Genomic DNA, 16,343 nt, shown 5'->3' on the forward strand with positions numbered 1-16,343 from the left:
GCAGTCCTTCCGGGGAAGACGCCTCGCTATCCTGCGCCCCAGTCCCGCGCAGACGCACCGTCGCTGGTGGGGATAGAGACACTTACCGTAATTATTCAATCAATGTCATAAAAAACTGCGGCTTACAAAGAGAATAAAACAATTAGGCTGTCAATAAAAGCAACTCTTTAGAACATAAAATCGGCAATAAACTAACGCGTGTGCACAGGCTTTCCTGAACCAGAATGTCTTGCGCACCCTGCTCTCCCCAGCGAGGCGAGAGGGGGCGGCGAAGGCGCCTGCCTGAGGTCAAGGGGAAGGCAGTTCCAGAGGGTAAATGCTGCCGCACTAAGCGACCGGCTTTTTAGAAATGCGAAATGCATGGCAGTTTGCGCGGCGCCACCTGCTATTTGTGGCCTGCAGGGAACACACCTGAGCCGCGTCCCGCGAATGGGAAAAACCACACGAAGCGGGACAAAGCGAACCCAGCAGAAAGCAGCCCGCCCCGCAACGGGCAGCTGCTTGGAAAGGCCCGTCGGAACCGCCCTGCCAGCCGCACGTGGCAGAGATAAGGCGGCAGGTGGCGCCAGCCTGATAAGGAGCCCGGGAGAGGCGAGGGGCCCCACCCGACGGGCCCGGCAGAGGCAGCCTCGCCATCCTCGGCCCCGACCGTCCGCAGCCAGCCCGAGGCAAGAGGAGGAAGGGACAGAGCCCGCGGCCCGCAAAGCGCCATGGGCCAAGGTGAGCGGGGACTCCCGGGGTCCAAACCCGGTGCCATCCCAGAGGGGGCTGCTAGGCTCCTCGGCGCAGCATCCCAGCGCGGCGCAACGGAGGCTGGCCAGGCGGGCGGGAGCCCCTGGCCTTGGAGGGAGGAGCCTGGCAGGGAGCCACGAAGCGGGCGAGGGTGCTGGGTGCGTCTCAAGGTGGGGGGCGTTTAGGCCCGGCTAAAGCGGGGGGAGTGGGAAGGGTACCAAAAGAGCAGGTGGGTCGGAGGGGGCTGACGAGCGCAGCCCGGTCGAAAGGACTCCTCTGCAGCCAAGAGCAGGAGCAGAGCTTTGGGCAGCAACCTCAGTGACCAGGAGGAGTTCGGGGACCAGCCCCGTTCTCACGTGCGGCGTGTGCGTTGCTCTGTCACACCCAGCGGCGTCAGGCAAGACCCCCCTCCGCGCACTTTTGCAACATGGCTTCCCCCCGCCATTCCAAAGAGACCTCAGCACCCTCAGCAGAGTCCCACTTCTCAGGGGTCGTGAGCAGCCCCCTAAGCGTCTTTCAGGGAGAGAGGGACATTCCTGGCTGCCGCAGTCTGGCGGTCAGTCACTACTGTCCAGACGCCGGTCTCTCTGGCCCATCTCGACGAGGACAGCTCAAAGACTCCCGCAGGGCCTCGTGGCCCCTCTCTTGCCTACCTGCGCCCCCGTTCCTTTGCCAGAAGAGCGGGAGGGGAGCGGAAGCGACCCCCGCCCCCGCCCTGCGTGCCGCCTGCCCCCTCACCGCCCGCCCTCCTCCCGCCCCGCAGCCCTGCAGGTGTCGAGATGCGACTTGCAGCCGTCGAGGAACAACGCGGCGCACCGCACGGCGGCCGTCAGCACCGAGCGCCTGGTGGTGCGGCGCGGGCAGCCCTTTGCGCTCACCCTCCACTTCCGAGAGCCGCTGCCCGGAGCCCCCCGGAGGTACCTGCGTAAGACCTGCCTGGTCGCCCAGACGGGTAAGCTCCGGAAGAGCCGGAGGCTGAAGACCCGGCGCGCCTCTCGCGCTCCTCCGGCTGGGAGGGGGTGGTTGCCGGCTGGCAGAAGCGACGGGAGCCCACCAGGAGACGCACCGTTTGCAGTTGCAGAGCAGAGCGGGAGGGGGGAGTTAAACATCACAGGGGAGAAAAGGAGCGGCAGCTAAGTTTGCGCGGCGCCTGGAGGAAATTCCAACTCCTGCCCCCTCCAAAAAAGTCAGGCGGGTCAGAGATGAAGGCGAGATGAACAATTGAGAGCGTCCCATTAACTTTCTCAATCATTTCAGCGGTCCTGTAAAGGGGGGGGTGGGTCGGCTTTGCTGGGCACACGAGGGGTGGGACTTGCACCTTCGTCAGCAGCAGTGCCCCAGCCGGGGGTGGGGACAGAGAGGACACGCCCACGGACCCTTTTTCAGGAAGCTGTGGCTCCGGCATTGCAGCGGGTTGGACTAGATGACTCTCGGGTCCCTTCCAACGCTACGATTTTGAGGTCAGGGCCTTGGGCCACCTCGCTTAGGACTTTTAGACTGCTTGCCAGCGATCCTCCAGCGCGTTAAGCGGGTGGGAGGGGAGGTCCCTGCCAGCCCCACCTGGAGATGCTGTCAGGATTTGAACCCGGGACCTTCTGTTTGCAAAGCAACTAACTCTCCCCCAGAGCTAGAATGCCCTTCTCGGAAGGAATGTAGAAAAGTAATTGTGTAGCACCGTCTCCTAAAACAGCTGGGAGGTGTGTCATATGTTTGCACTAGATGTTTTACCACCCCCGTTAAAATCAGTTTGCCCTGAATGAAGCCCTGAATTTGGCCCTGCGGAGGCTCGCCCTCCACCCCCCCCCCGTCTGACAGGACTGTCGAGGAGAGCTCAAAGACCCCCGCAGGGCCTCGTGGCCCCCCTCTTGCCTACCTGCGCCCCCGTTCCTTTCTCCAGCCAGCCCCCCAGCAGACCTGTCCCCCGCCCCTCGCTGCCTTGCGTCCCCTTTTGGCCATCTCGCGTTTCTGGCTGCAGGGCAGCGGCCATCCCAGGCGGACGGGTCCCTGGTGCGCTTCCCCATCTCCCGCCAGGGCCGCCAGAGCGGCTGGGAGGCTTTCGTGGACGCCCCCGAGAACCTCTCTTGGACGCTGACCGTGACTTCGCCCGCCGACGCCGCCATCGGCCGATACTCCCTCCTGCTGCAGCACGGCCGAGGGGCTCCGCGCCCGCTGGGCACCTTCACGCTCCTCTTCAACCCCTGGTGCCGAGGTAGGCAAGACGCGTCGGTGCCAGCCAAGGCCAGGATGCCGGAGCCAAGAGGGCAGTGGGTGGGGTCGGAAGGTCTGCTGCGGGGAGGGGGCGGCGCAGGGGGACCCCTGCCAACCAGAGCAGCCCCCTCCCCAGGCTGTGCTGCCGCCCCCCTGACGGCCCGTCTCCCGCAGAGGACAGCGTCTTCCTGCCCAACGAGGCGCAGCGCCAGGAATACGTGTGCAATGAGGAGGGCACCGTTTACTGGGGGCTGGAGGAGGCGCCCCAGCAGCAGCCCTGGGACTACGGCCAGGTGAGCGAGAGACCCCCCCCCCCTCAGCCCAGGGGTCGGCTGCGCCGGGCCGGTTTGGGCCAGGTGGGCGGCCGCACCTGCGGGGCTGCTCCTTACTGCTGCGGAAGGCGCGCGCGGAGCGGAGGGGTCGGGATGGTCGGGGGACGCGAGTGGGGCTCCCCCCCCCCATCCTCCAGCCTCCAATTCTCCGCCTCCCTTTTCAGTTCGAAGAGGACATCGTGGACCTCAGCCTGGCCCTGCCGGCCATCGGCCTCTTCTGGTTGCAGGACGCGCCCTGCGCCCAGCGCAGCGACCCTCTCCACGTCTGCCGCCTGGTCAGCTCCATGGTAGGTGGGCAGGAGCAGGAGGCAGAGTCGCCCGCAGACCCTGCCGGCTTAGTGGAAGCAGCTGCACGGGCTCAGGAACCCTCGGGGCCGGGCCGGGCCGCTCGCGCCCCCTGCTGGCCACGGGTGCATTTAGCTGCCATTCCTGCATTGCGGGGGGTGGACTCGATGACCCTTGGGGGTCCTGCTGGATATTTTTTGATAGGGAGCGGGTCGGATATGTTTTACAATTTATCCTCGCTATTACTCACATGTGTGAGCAGAACGTTTAAAGTTAAAAGAATTAGTTAGCAGAGTTCAAAACCCCATCCTTTGCAGCACTCAAGTGGAAACTTCGGGACTCGCCCTTCTTCCAGGCTGGGGGAACAGTCTCGATTCCCCCCTTTTCCCTCTTAATGAAAAGAATAACACAGCAGACTGTAGGCCAAGCGTGAAAACAGCATTTACGTGCATAAGTCTTGCGTTCCACTCCAGCAGCAACAGCAACAAAAAGAAGGCCAGGAAAATGCTCCTTGCCAAATGCGTAGTTAAAAAGGAAGTCTCCATAGATGTCTGGCTGCCTCGGTCGGAAGCAGCGCGGAAAAGAGAACAGTTCTGAGGCAGGAGGAACTCTGAGTCTCAACCCTTTCATACCTGCAACGTTATTTCGACTGTGAATTCCCACAATCCCTTCTAACTCTACATTGTTGTCTTGGGGGGGGGGTTTGGACAGGCCGCCTTTCTCCTGGTGCTGCTCACTTTTCTCTCCCCACCCCCTCCAGCTGAACAGCAAGACGCACCAAGCGATCCTGGAGGGTGGCTGGACCGGGGACTACAGCGACGGGACGTCCCCTTTCCAGTGGCCGGGCAGCGCCCCCATCCTGCGCCGGTGGCTGGCAGCGCGAGGGCAGCCTGTCCGCTACGGGCAGTGCTGGGTCTTCGCGGGGGTCCTGTGCACAGGTAGAGGGTCCTGTTCAGGGATGGGCCCCAGGCGAGGAAGGCCCCCCCCTACTCTGCTAGCTCTGAGGGACTGGACCCCCTCCTGCGGAAAGGGGTGTAGTGTCGAGGGAGCCGGTGTAAATGTCGCCCTCCTAACGGGGCGTGGGCGAATCTGCCGTTCCCTAAAGCTAAAGGGTTGTGATTCCTGCACGGAAGGGGGTGGACTGGATGGCCCTGGGGTCCCTTCCCCCGCCCAGCTCCCGCTGCCTCTCTCTCTGCAGTGCTGCGGAGCCTGGGCATCCCCACCCGCGTGGTCACCAGCTTCGCCTCCGCCCAAGACACGGCCGGCCGCCTGCGCGTGGACGAATACTTCGACGAGAGTGCCGCCCTGATCCCCGGCCTCTCCGAGGCTGCCGTCTGGTGAGCGCCGGAATACTGGAGTGGGGGTGAGGTGGGGAGACGGACGGGCTTCGGGGTCCCCCAAGACGCCCCCACCCCTAAGACATCCCCTCTCGGTCTCCCGCAGGCCTTTCCACGCCTGGAACGAGTGCTGGATGGCCCGTCGGGATCTGCCCCCCGGCTACGACGGATGGCAAGCCGTGGATGCCACGCCTCAGGAAGAGGGCAGCTGTAGGTCCCGCGGGCGGGTGGGGGGCTCAAGGGAGAAGGGGCGGGACACTGGCATCGACCCCCAGCCACAATATGGAGAGAGCGGGGTGGGGGAGCAGCTTCCACCTAGAGGGGGGTGAGGGATGGGAGAGAGGCCATCTGTCAGGGATTCGTTAGGTGGGATCATTGCATTGCAGGGGGTTGGACTAGATGACCGTTGGGGTACCCTTCTCTACAGGTCTTCCGTGATTCTGACTAGCTTGCCCTTTTAGCCACACTGTGTAGCCCCCTCGCCTCCACCTCCACAAGCCAGAGGGGGGCTTCTGCTTGGACCACCACCAGAGGCTAAAGCAGGGGTACCTTGGGCCACGGGGGCCACCCCTACCCCACTTGTCGTCCTCCCCTTCCTCTCCAGACTCCTCGTTTTGCGGGCCAGCCCCTGTCCGGGCCATCAAGGAAGGCCGTCTGGACCTGCCCTACGACGTCGCCACCTTCTTCGCAGCCACCAACGCCACCTGCGCTGCCTGGGTGCGACAGGACAACGGGGACTTCCAGCGTGCCTTTTCCTCCACGAAGTTCGTGGGCAACAACCTCAGCACCAAGGCCGTGGGCAGCGACCGGTGCGAGGACCTCACACACCACTACAAGCACCCGGAAGGTAAGCGGGGCAGGTGAGCTCTTGCTTTCTGCTTGGCCCCCCATCCTGGGGTGGGCTCTAAATCTCTGACCCCGCCCCCCCATTCTCAGCCAGTCAAGGAGGAAATTTATCTCCTGCTTCCCTGAGGAGCAAAGTGGGAATGGCTTCTGGTTTTTTTGCAGGGTCTGCTGCAGAGAGGGCTGTGCTGAACAAGGTCTCTCACGAACAGGAGCGGCTCCGGGACCAGATTGAGGGGGACAGCAGCCCCCCTCAGCCTCCACTCGCCCCTCCGGCCCAGGAAGACGACACGGAACCTCTCCTCTTTGCCCACATCCAGGCCAAGAGCTCCTGGCTGCTGGGACAAGATGCCCCAGTCTCCGTGTTGGTGGTGAACCGGACTGGGGAGGAGAAGAGCCTGGCACTGGTTCTGGGTGCCCAGCCACTGCAGTATGATGGCAAGGCCCTGGCGCAGTTCTGGAAGGAGGAGTATCACTTCACTCTCCCCAGTGGGCACGGTAAGCTTGCTGGGGAGGATTTGCTGATTGCAATTTATCTCTTCAGGCGCCCACATGTGTGGGCTGAACAGGTTCTCAAAATCCCATCCTTGGCAGCAAAGTTAAAAGCACAGGAATTAGGCTAAATCCAACTATGAAGTAAGCTGGCTCTCCCTTTCTTACCCTGATTTAACAAAGAATCTGGGAACAGCTGGGAAGTAAGTTTAAAAATAGAATTTACTGAAAATCCTGCATTGGTTAACCTCAACAGTAGCAGCCAAAGCTATGCAAGCAAAATACTTCCGTTTACAGTATAATCAGCTTCTGGCATCTGCCTGAGCTGGAGCGGATAAAGAGCATGTCTGCCCTCTTGGCTGGTCAAAGGAAGAGAGATGAGGGGAAGTGCCCTCTCTACCAAATGTATTTCTATGGTCTGAGCAAAACAGCTCTGTGGTCTTAACCCCTTCTCATGCTAACTAGAAAGAAGAGGCTTTTGTTAAGATTGGCTGCTACTCTCCTACACAGAGAACCAGAGAGTTGGAAAGGGTCCAAAGGGGCATCTAGCCCCTTTGGCACCTCTGGGTAGAGAAAGTGCCCTGCTGCCAGTGCTGACCCTGTAGATGGGCCATTGGTCTGGCTCAGGAGGAGGATGCATCCTGCAAACACCCCTCCCATCTAGTCCAAGCATGCTGGGTTCCTTGCAGAGGCATCACAGCCTGTGATGGACAAGTCCTTGGGTGCCCTCTGTGAATCTCCCTGAGCCCCCCTGCCTTGTTTTCCAGAGGAAGCCCTGAGCACCACGCTGCCTTACACAGAATACGGCCCAGCCCTGCGCAACAACTCTCTCTTGCTGAAGCTGACGGCGCTGCTGAGAGACACGGCCTCCCATAGCAACCACCTGGCCTGGCAGGAAATCCGCTTCTGTGCCCCCGGACTCAACATCCAGGTCAGTGGGAGGCCAGAGCAAACGCCCCCCCCCCCGTTTCTCCAGCTAACTGCACAGACACAGCTGAGCCCCACTAACACCTGAAGGCAGAACAGAGAAAAATCAACTACTTTCATATCCCCCCCCCAGGAGCTCTTCCTCCCCCCTTTATCTGCACAACCGCCCTGTAAGGTAGGTTCGGCTGAGGAACAGTGATTGGCCCAAGGTGACCCAGGGAGCTTCATGGCTGAGTAGGCCTTCCAGGACCTGGAGCAACTTTTGCTGTTGCACTACAGTATCTCAAGAAAAGCCTCCTCCAATCCCTGTTTTTGGGGGAGTGAGCCCCCAGTCCCCCCTTTCGCCCTTCAAGGGGAGGAGGAGGTCCTTGTTTCTTCAGACTTGGGGTGCCACAGCAAAGCAGGCTGGGTAGAGCCCTGCCCCCTCCCCATTAGCAAGTCCAGTGGATCTATGGCTTCAGCCCACCCCTGCCCCCCAGTCCCTGTGCTGCCATTGTCCTGCTTTCTCAGGTCCCTGAGTGCACAGCCCAGTTCCAGGCCACCCAAGCCGAGATCCAGCTCCACAACCCCCTCCCGGAGCCCCTCCCAGGCTGCCTCGTCTCCGTGTCAGGAGGGGGACTCATCCACAAGACCAGGAGCTACAGGTGAAGGGCGCTTTCTTTGGGCTGGGGGGATCAAGCCCTCTCCATGAAGGAGAGAAGGCTCCCTGGCATTCCAGGTGAAGGCAAAGGCACACACTCCCCATGGCTGGATCGGAGGTGGGACTGTGCCAGCCCAGCCCCTCTTGTCTGCCAGGATTGAGGGGGAAGGGCTCTCTGCTGAGGTGCCAGCTGGATTCACCTGCTTGGCACCTCTGATAACAGACGGCGGGGTGGTGTTTATAGGCTTGGGGGGGGGGGAGGTGAGGAGCTGCTCTTAGAATCATTGAATTGTAGAGTTGGAAGGGACCCCGAGGGCCATCTAGTCCAGCCCCCTGCAATGAAGAAATCTCAGCTCAAGCATCCCTGACAGCTGGCCATCCAGCCTCTGCTCAGAAACCTCCCAGGAAGGAGAGTCCCCCACCCCCCAGGGAGTCCCTTCCACCATCAAACAGGTCCTCCTGTCCAAAGTTCTTCCTGGTGTTGACATGGAATCTCCTTTCTTGGAACTTGAGTCCTGCCCGAGATGCCCCTTGGTGCCCTTGCCAGTCTACCATTCTGATTCCGTGAATCCATCTGGAGCAGGAGAAAACAAGCTTGCTCCATCCTCCTCCTGAGCTGCCCCTCCTCAGGAGAGCTGGCGACCCCCTTCTGCCCCTAACAGCCCCCTCTCCTCCTCTCTGCAGGCTTGGAGACATCCCAGCTGGCAGCAGCACAGCGCTGAGGATCCCCTTCACGCCGACCCAGGCGGGGCCCCGGAGGCTGACAGTGCATGTAGAGAGCCCCCTGCTCCAGCCCCTCAAGGCCTGCAGGACCATCCAGGTGGGGGCAGCAGCCTAGAGCTTCTCCAAAGCAACAGGACCCCCTCCCCCGCATTACCATTAAATGCACTTGGAGTGACACCCCTCAGACCGCGGCTCCTTCTTCATCAGCCCAGCGCCAGCAGAAGGGGGGCTGTGGGGGAGCTCTTTCCAAAAGCAGCAGCTCCCCTGTCCCCACAGCAAGCTGGCTGCTCTCCGGCACTGCTGTTTAGCAGGTAGAGCCAAAGGACAAGCGGCGCCTGTGCGGCTCCCTCCTTCCCCTGCAGTCTCCTTGGGGCAGAGACCTGGCTTCCTCCGGTGCTTTGTGAAGCCCCAGGTGCATGGGTGAGGCGCTATAAATGATCAGGAGCACACAAGACTTTCTCTAGCGCAGGAGCCTGGCCAGCACAAGCACAGGGGGGACTTTATTGCCCACCCCAGAGCACAGGGGCAGCAGCTATGGGGTCCCGCAGGAGTCCTGCCTCCTCCCTCTTCTGCAGGCAGCCTCAGAAGGCACCCGTGGGTCCAGCACCCCTCGCACAGGGGGTCCCATCAAAGGAGCCCTTGGGTGAGCTCTTTGATTTTGTCCATGTTGTGGTCAACTGCCCCGGCCAGGAACTGCACCCAGTTCTCTTCCGACGGAGGGCAGACAAAGCTGGCGCTGGGGAGGGAGGAGAGAAGAAAGAGAGAGATGCAGGTGAGCGATGGGGGGCCACCCTGACAAGGCCCCCAGTCCCAGCATCGAGGGCGATTGCGCTGCAGCAAAAGGCTGGCTATGTCTTTAAGACAGAAACCGTTTCCCCACCAGCTGTGTCCCTCTGCCCGCCACCCCCCCCAGGCGGAAGTGGCAGAGCCAGAGGAGAGGCTGCCCTGCTCACCTGGTCAGTTCCAGCATCTTCTTTAGCACAGACGCCAACTTTGCAGCCTAGAAAGAAACAAGACGTCAAGCCCAGAGCCACCGCTCCTGGAATTTCACCTTTTCTAGGAAAACCAACAGTCCAACAGGAGCAGGTGGTTTCTTGTCCGCTGGCCACAAGGTCTGGCAGGCAAGTGTGAGGCCTTCTTAAAAGGGCTTCTCCCTTTGGCACTCCCTGGCTGGCACCGTACGGCCCCTCGGACACAGCCTTGACCTTTCACCCCTGAACAGAGGAAAGGGCTGTCCCAACTCAGGGAGGAGGACCAAGTCGATCTCCCAGCAGCATCTCCACGTAAGGCTGGGGAAGAGGCCCTCTGGCCTCAAACCACAGAGACTCCCTGGCCAGACAACGTGGGCACTCCTTGGTTCAGCGGCAGCTTCCTCCATTTCTGCGCAAGACAGTGGCGTAGTGTGGGTTGTCAGCACCCGGGGCAAGGCAAGTAATTTGCGCCCCCTAACCCGTGGATTTTAGCACTCCAGTGCGAGCACCCCCCCCCAGATGTTGCGGCCGGCCCTCCTGCACCCCCCCCACGCTACGCCACTGGGGCTGGGGGCGAGCGAAGGAGCCAAGGACCCCCCCCCCCTTAAGGCTCAGCAGGAATTTATTAAATTTATTATTTGCGGAGCCCCCGCGAGCCGAGGCAGCCGAAGCCCCCTCCCCTCAGGCGCCTCCCCGCCCCCTCCTCTCCTTGGGCTGTAGGTGAGGGCAGAGAAGGGAAGGGGAGCCCAGCTTGGTAGAGGAGGAAGGGAAGGGTGATCTGCCACGGGCATCCAGGGGGGAGGAGAGGCCCCCACAGCCCCAGGGGCAACTCTCCGCTCGCACAGTCTTCTCTCCCGCAGGCCATCTTGGGGGTCCCAGGCCCCCCACCCTCATGGGCTGAAGTGGGGAAATAGGATCTCCCAAAAAGCTGCAGAGGACCAGAGGCTTCCCCTAAAAAGCTTCATCGTCCCAAATGGGCAACTCACATTCAGCCGCAGAGCCAGCTGGTTCACAGGGGGGTAGGTGCTCAGCACCAACTCGTCCACACTGCGGAATAAAACAGGGAGGGAGGAGGGGTCAGGGGAGGGTGCCTTGCCGTTTCCTGCCCCCCCGCCCCCAACCCAAAAGAGAGGAAGCCTGAGGGAGCGCAGCATGCACTGGACTCGGCTGCAAGGCTCCCGGGCGCCCCCTTCCTCAGGCTCATGCAACCCTCTTGGGGGGGGGGCCTTTCCAAGGACAGAGTGGAGCAACCCTGCAGGGAGGGCGTTGGGACTGGTCTTGCTGCCCTGGCCCACCCCCCAGGCCACAGCAATCCCCCCAAGGCTCCCGCGGCTGCCTCACCTGGGGCTGACGTCTCCTGCAATGTCGGCCAGGTCGTCTAACTGCGCCACCTGCTCAGCCTTGTCGGCCCTTCCGCGGCCTCTGACGGCCCCCTGGACCCTCTTCAGGCAAATCTTGGCGGCCTTCACCAGCCCCAGGCAGGGGCCAAGCAGCTGCCGGTCAGCCGCTGACCAGTAAGTGTCCCTGTTTGCCCGGGAGCCCAAGTCCTCGTCCTCCAGGACATCACTGTACGGGTCTCCACCTTCAGTCTGCGCCTGAGCGAAAGGGACATGCCAGTCACCCTCTCATCCCGCCCCCCCCCAGGCAGGGAGGGGTGGGCATCCACTGCCCCAGTCACGGGAATACCAGGGGGGCCACCAAGTTGCTAACCTCCCCAGTCGGGCGTTACAAGCAAGGAGGGAGGAAATAAGACTGATAGGATTGTGGAGTTGGAAGGGACTCCAGGTGTCATCTAGTCCAGCCCCCTGCAATGCTGCCTGGCAGCTCCCAATGCAGGCGGGGGGGGGGAGCGCTAAGGGAAGTGGGGGGAGGTGGAGGCAACCACAGTGCATCGGGGGACTCCCAGGTCTGCAGCGCAAGAGGGAATCCAGTCAAAGCCCTACTAGATCCAGGAACGCTGTTACACCTCGTACCTGCTGCTTAATTATGCTCCCCCCCCAACTTTTAGCTATTATATCTCCTTCTGCATCTGAATGGGTTGAGACAATTTGGACCGTAGTAGCCATGATCAAGCCAAGTTGTTATAAAATGACACCTATAAAGCAGTTTACCCCTTTCTCCCATAAACCTGTTATTCTGGAGTAACCCGTTCAGTGCTAACGCCCAACCTCATGCTGCTTTCAACTTGCTGAGTATTTCTGTATGCTCCTTATCTTTGGTTTATTTTGTCAATTAACGAAATGTAAAAAACCCCCAAACCTCTATTAGGCCAAAGGCTCCCTCTGACAGCCCTTCATATCTCAGGAGAGCAGATTTACAGGAAAGCCAAGCCAGTTTTTCATGGCGGCTGCATATTAAGCTATTAAGAGGCCAGAGCAGAGCGGTGAAGCCCAGGGGTGGGGGCTCTATCAGGGCAGCCCTGGCAAGGCAGGAGCCCTTATCCGGAGAGGCTGCCTCTAGTCTGGGTGGGGCGGCCAAATGCCCTTATCTGCCCCCAGAAGCCACACAGCAGAAGAGGCAGGGGGGAGATCGGCACATCCAGGGGGGGGGGCAGTGCCAGGATTAAGTATGGGCTGAGCAGGCTGCATTATTGGGGGGAGGGGCTTGGCCTTTTGCCAAAATAAAAATTAAGAAACAGGCAGATTTTACTATCTGGGCCCAGTAACGGGAAAGAATTAGGTCCTCCGTCAAGGGTCAAGATGGCTTTCACGAAAGGCACGAGCCCGTTTACTCCCCCTGCACAAACACCCCCCCCCAATTTCAGAAGACTTTACAATCTGGCAACCTGCATTCTGACCTGAGCCCACCGTGTGACGCAGCGTCTGAAAAGGCGAGTGCCATTTCAGGATACCTAAATGTTGTGCTTAAACCCATTGGTCTGATGCTTCAAACTTAGAGGCTTTCCAGTTGCAGAATAGGGATGGTGATACCCCCTGCTCTCTTGCAAGTGAAGCCAGCGGACAGCCCCCCCCCCGGCAGCCCCCCTCCCTGCGCACCTGCTCCATCTCCTCCTGTGCGTCTTTGACAATCCCCAGAGCCTGGGTAATGGCCAGGGTCACAGCCGCCTGGTTATCTGTGGGGAGAGAAGAAAGGGAGGAGGAGCAAGGCAAGAAGGGGGAGCAGCAATGGCAGCGCCCAGGGTGGCGTCCCTCGCCCTGCCCCCAGGCTGCCCTGGGGTGACCCCTGACTCACCTCGAGGCATCCTGAAAACTCGGCTGCAGGCCTCCCAGACGCCTCCCGTGGAGACAAGCTGCTCCTGCAAGAGGCTGCAAGGGAGAGCGGAGAAGCGTCAGGAGGGGGCCCCAGGCCCAGGGGGGCCTCCACTTTTGTGGCAAGGCCCACGGGGGCGGCAGAGGAGGGTGCCCCACTCTCTGGGGAGAGACATCCACACCTCCTGCCTCCCCCCAGCATTCCCTGGGGAGGTGAGGGCGGGAAGCAGCAGCTCACCTCTGCAGGGGGGTCCGAAGGATGACGTCGATCAGCTGAATCATCCCCTCCACCACCTGCACCGTGGCATCGCGCACTGCTCTGCGCAGGGTGGTCCCTGCAGGGGGCAAAGAGAGCCCCATCACCGCTGCCCTCCTCCAAGGTCTGCCACAGCCTCCTTGGCACTCACGCAGAGACTGCAGGCAGCCCCCCCAAGACCTCGTATAGAATCTCAGGCTTCTGGTTGGAAGGGACCCCAAGGGTCATCCAGTCCACCCCCCTGCAATGCAGGACTCTCAGCTACAGAACCCGCGACATCCATCTCTGCTTCAAAGCCTCCAAGGGAGGTGAGTCTGAGCTGGATAGCTCAGCTACCTGGTGCTGATAAGGCCGAGGTCGCAGGTTTGATCCCCGTAAGGGACAGCTGCAGGGGGTTAGACTGGATGACCCTCAGGGTCCCTTCCAACTCTGTGATTCTATGGGAGACGGCTCCACTGCCCAAGAGCTCTTCCTGTCAGAAAGGTCTTCTGAATGCTGAGTCGGAATCTCCTTTCTTGTCAACGGAACCCACTGCTTTGGGTCCTGCCCTCCAGAGCCGGAGAAAACCAGCCGGCTTCCTCTTACATGGGGCAGCCCTTCAGAGAAGCCAAGACGCCTCCCCTGCTGTTGGGGGCCCCTTCCAACCCCACAATTCTCGGACTCTTCTTTTCTCGCCAGCACAAGGTGCAGGAGCCCAAGCTAGTGCCTGCCCCCTGGCCTGCTCCTCACACGCTGCCCCCCAGAGACCCCCTTGTCCCTGCCTTGCGGGGCCCCATCTTGCTCACCTTGGCCCTTGGGCAGCTGGTAATACACGGAGGCGGCTGCCAGGACAGCGCTGTGCACCCCTTCCGCCAGGCTCTCCTGCTCCTGCAAGGGGACAGCACCCAAAGCTTACCTGGCTCACAAGGTAGCTCCCCCCACCCCCACCCCACAAAAGGGCCCTGGGCTCAGACAACTAGGCTGGGCAGGATGGGGGGAGAGGAGAGATCGGGGAGCATCGAGGCAGACTTATTGGAAGCCTGTGAAATTAAAGCAAATAATGGATCAAATGAGAGGAGAGGAACCCCCCCCCCAGCGGCCTCGCCAGCTGCTCAGGCGCCTGGAGCGTTGCATGCGCCCTCTGCCCAGGGGCAGGGCAAGCCACCCACTGGGTGGGGTGAGCTGGGGCAGGGCCGCTGCATGGAGCCTGGACACCCCTGCCCCTCAGCCGCCCTTTGGGGCAGCCTGGAGTCTGCAGGTGCCCAAGCCACCAAGTCACCCCCAGGAGAGACACATGGCTTGGGCATGCTGCAGGCCCCGCGGTGTGGCACCCAGTGCCCCCCCTGCCACGCCTTTGCTCTCGATTGATTCCAGCAATACAGTGTTGTTCTGTTTGGCATTCATTTTGGGAATAAAAAACTATGTGCCATTTAGAAGACGTCTGAAGGCAGCCCTGTTTAGGGAGGTTTTGAATGATGTTTCAATGTATTTTTAACCTTCTGTTGGAAGCTGCCCAGAGTGTCTGGGGCAACCCAGTCAGATGGGCGAGGCGGAATAATAATAATAATAATAATAATAATAATTATATTCCCTGTGGCATTTTTAACAGTCAGGTTAATTCAGACTCCCCTAGCCCCATGCCATTTTGCAACACCCCCCTTAGTGATGACACCCGGGGCGGCCTGCACCCACCGCACCCCCTTCCTACGCCGCTGACCCCCCTCCCCCCCCGCAGAAAAACATTGCAGAAAATAAGCCGCGTGAGAGCTGCCCAGGATGGGAGGGGGAAAGAGGGACGGGGGCTGGGGGGGGGCCCTCACCCACCTGGAGGGAAGGCGGCGGGGGTCTGGAGAAGGCCAGGCTCAGCTTGGTGGCTTCCTGCGAGGCGGCCTGGAAGGCTTCCTCTGCGGAGAAGGGCAGGAGGGTGAGGCGGGGGGGGGTGTCGAGGGGAAAGGCCCCCCACTGGCCAAGAGGGGCAGCCCATCCCGGGGGGGGTCCCTGCAGCCTCGCCCGCCCCCCCCCCCCGCCCCGAGGGGTCCCCGCGAAGGCGGCACCTACCGAGGGCCTCCCAGAAGCGCCCGGCCTCGAAGCCTCCGGCGCCCTCCCGGCTCTCGCCGCCTGCAAGAGAAGCGTGCCTCTGAGCGCGTGCAGAGCGCCGCCCCGCCCCGCCCCCGCCCGCCCGCCCCGGAGCCCGCGCGCACCTCGCAGCTCGCCCAGCGCCGCGCTCAGGGCCTCCCGCACCCGCCGCAGCGCCGCCGCCGCCGGAGACCCGGGAGCCTCGCCGGGAGACGCCGCCATCGCCGCGCCCAAGAGGAGCAGGCGCCGCACTTCCGGCTCCCCGGCGCCCGCCAGGCTGCCGGGCGGGGAGGCTGCGCGCAGGCAGGAAGGCAACCGGTCGAGCTGCCGCGCGGCTGGACCCCGGGCGCCCTCGCCGGGCCTCGCCTAATGCAGCCCGCCTGCCAAGGATCTTGGCTCTTTCGAGGGACCTTTGCACCGAGGAAGGGAAGCGGGGAAGGCTGGATCCTGGCAGCCTCGCCCCGCCCCGCTTGGGAGTGATGCTGCCCCGGCCTCGCAGCCCCTCGCTCTGAAAAGTCAGGGAAGTTTGGACTGTCTGAGGGTTTACTGCATTTTTTATATTTTGTTGGAAGCCGCCCAGAGTGGCTGGGGGTATGCATGCATGTATAATAATAATATTAATAAATGAATGTTCTCCCTGAGCCACGCGATGGAGCCAAGCCGGCCTATCCTGGAAGCGGCTGCCGGGCTGCCTTCCGTGCGACCCCTCGCTCCTGCCCCGCACATGGCGGCTCCTACATCCCGCGGCAGGGAACCGGAGCTGCGGGTGAAGAAGCATCGCCACCGCAGCCCTCGACGCCGAGCGGCTCCACTTCCGGAAGTCTCTTCGCCGAGGCAGTTGCGGGAGGGGAGGGCGCATGCGCAGTCGCCTCCACGTGCGCCCGGCCGCGCAGAGCCCTTCGCTGCGCGCCTCTTTCCTGGGGATCCCTGCAGGCTGGGGTCCCTCCCAGCTCTCCCCTTCTGTGCACGCGAAAGTATTGCTAGGCTGCCTTGTTCCCGGGAAATTGGAAGGGGGTGAGAGACTCCCCCCCCCCAGCCTTGCCTCTCCACACCACCGGGCAAAGACACAGAGTCTCCGCTGCGCATCATCAAACCATCCACTCACACACAGGCATTTCCCTGCCTTCCACCCCTCGCGTCAAGAGAAAATGACAGCGAGGGGAGCTCAGCTCAGGAGCCCGCGAGTCCCTGCCGAGCCCTAGGTCTCCAACAGAGGAAAACAGGGAAGTGTCAATACCAAATGTAGCAATTCACGGATAAATGTTTCTGTGTACTGGCTCAGTGGGAAAGCTTTAGAAATTCACAAGAAATCACTCGTTGCATCAATCTTCTC

General features: G+C 61.5%; 2 protein-coding genes across 2 annotated transcripts; one reads left to right on the top strand and one right to left on the bottom strand.

Annotated features, from left to right (window-relative positions):
* The first annotated feature begins 601 nt into the window (after positions 1–601).
* On the top strand, positions 602–8,926 carry LOC309373176 (protein 4.2-like). Its single transcript, XM_081917421.1, is given in 14 exon segments — positions 602–720; positions 1,496–1,684; positions 2,708–2,941; positions 3,115–3,233; positions 3,437–3,559; positions 4,318–4,495; positions 4,756–4,894; positions 5,001–5,104; positions 5,499–5,741; positions 5,903–6,235; positions 6,997–7,160; positions 8,481–8,696; positions 8,698–8,873; positions 8,875–8,926. Coding segments are annotated over 14 exon segments (2,277 nt in total). The 5' UTR covers positions 602–710; the 3' UTR covers positions 8,924–8,926.
* A 48-nt stretch (positions 8,927–8,974) lies between these two features.
* CCNDBP1 (cyclin D1 binding protein 1) lies at positions 8,975–15,232 on the bottom strand (the record flags this gene model as incomplete). Its single annotated transcript, XM_081917203.1, has 11 exons — positions 8,975–9,255; positions 9,473–9,519; positions 10,477–10,537; positions 10,832–11,085; positions 12,487–12,563; positions 12,683–12,756; positions 12,938–13,034; positions 13,741–13,822; positions 14,759–14,838; positions 14,993–15,052; positions 15,136–15,232. The coding sequence occupies 11 exons, from the start codon at positions 15,230–15,232 to the stop codon at positions 9,147–9,149; spliced, it is 1,038 nt and encodes a 345-aa protein (XP_081773329.1). The 3' UTR covers positions 8,975–9,146.
* Positions 15,233–16,343: the final 1,111 nt, after the last annotated feature.

Source organism: Podarcis melisellensis, assembly GCF_964234715.1.
Source record: "Podarcis melisellensis genome assembly, chromosome: 6".
Classification (NCBI taxonomy): domain Eukaryota; kingdom Metazoa; phylum Chordata; class Lepidosauria; order Squamata; family Lacertidae; genus Podarcis; species Podarcis melisellensis.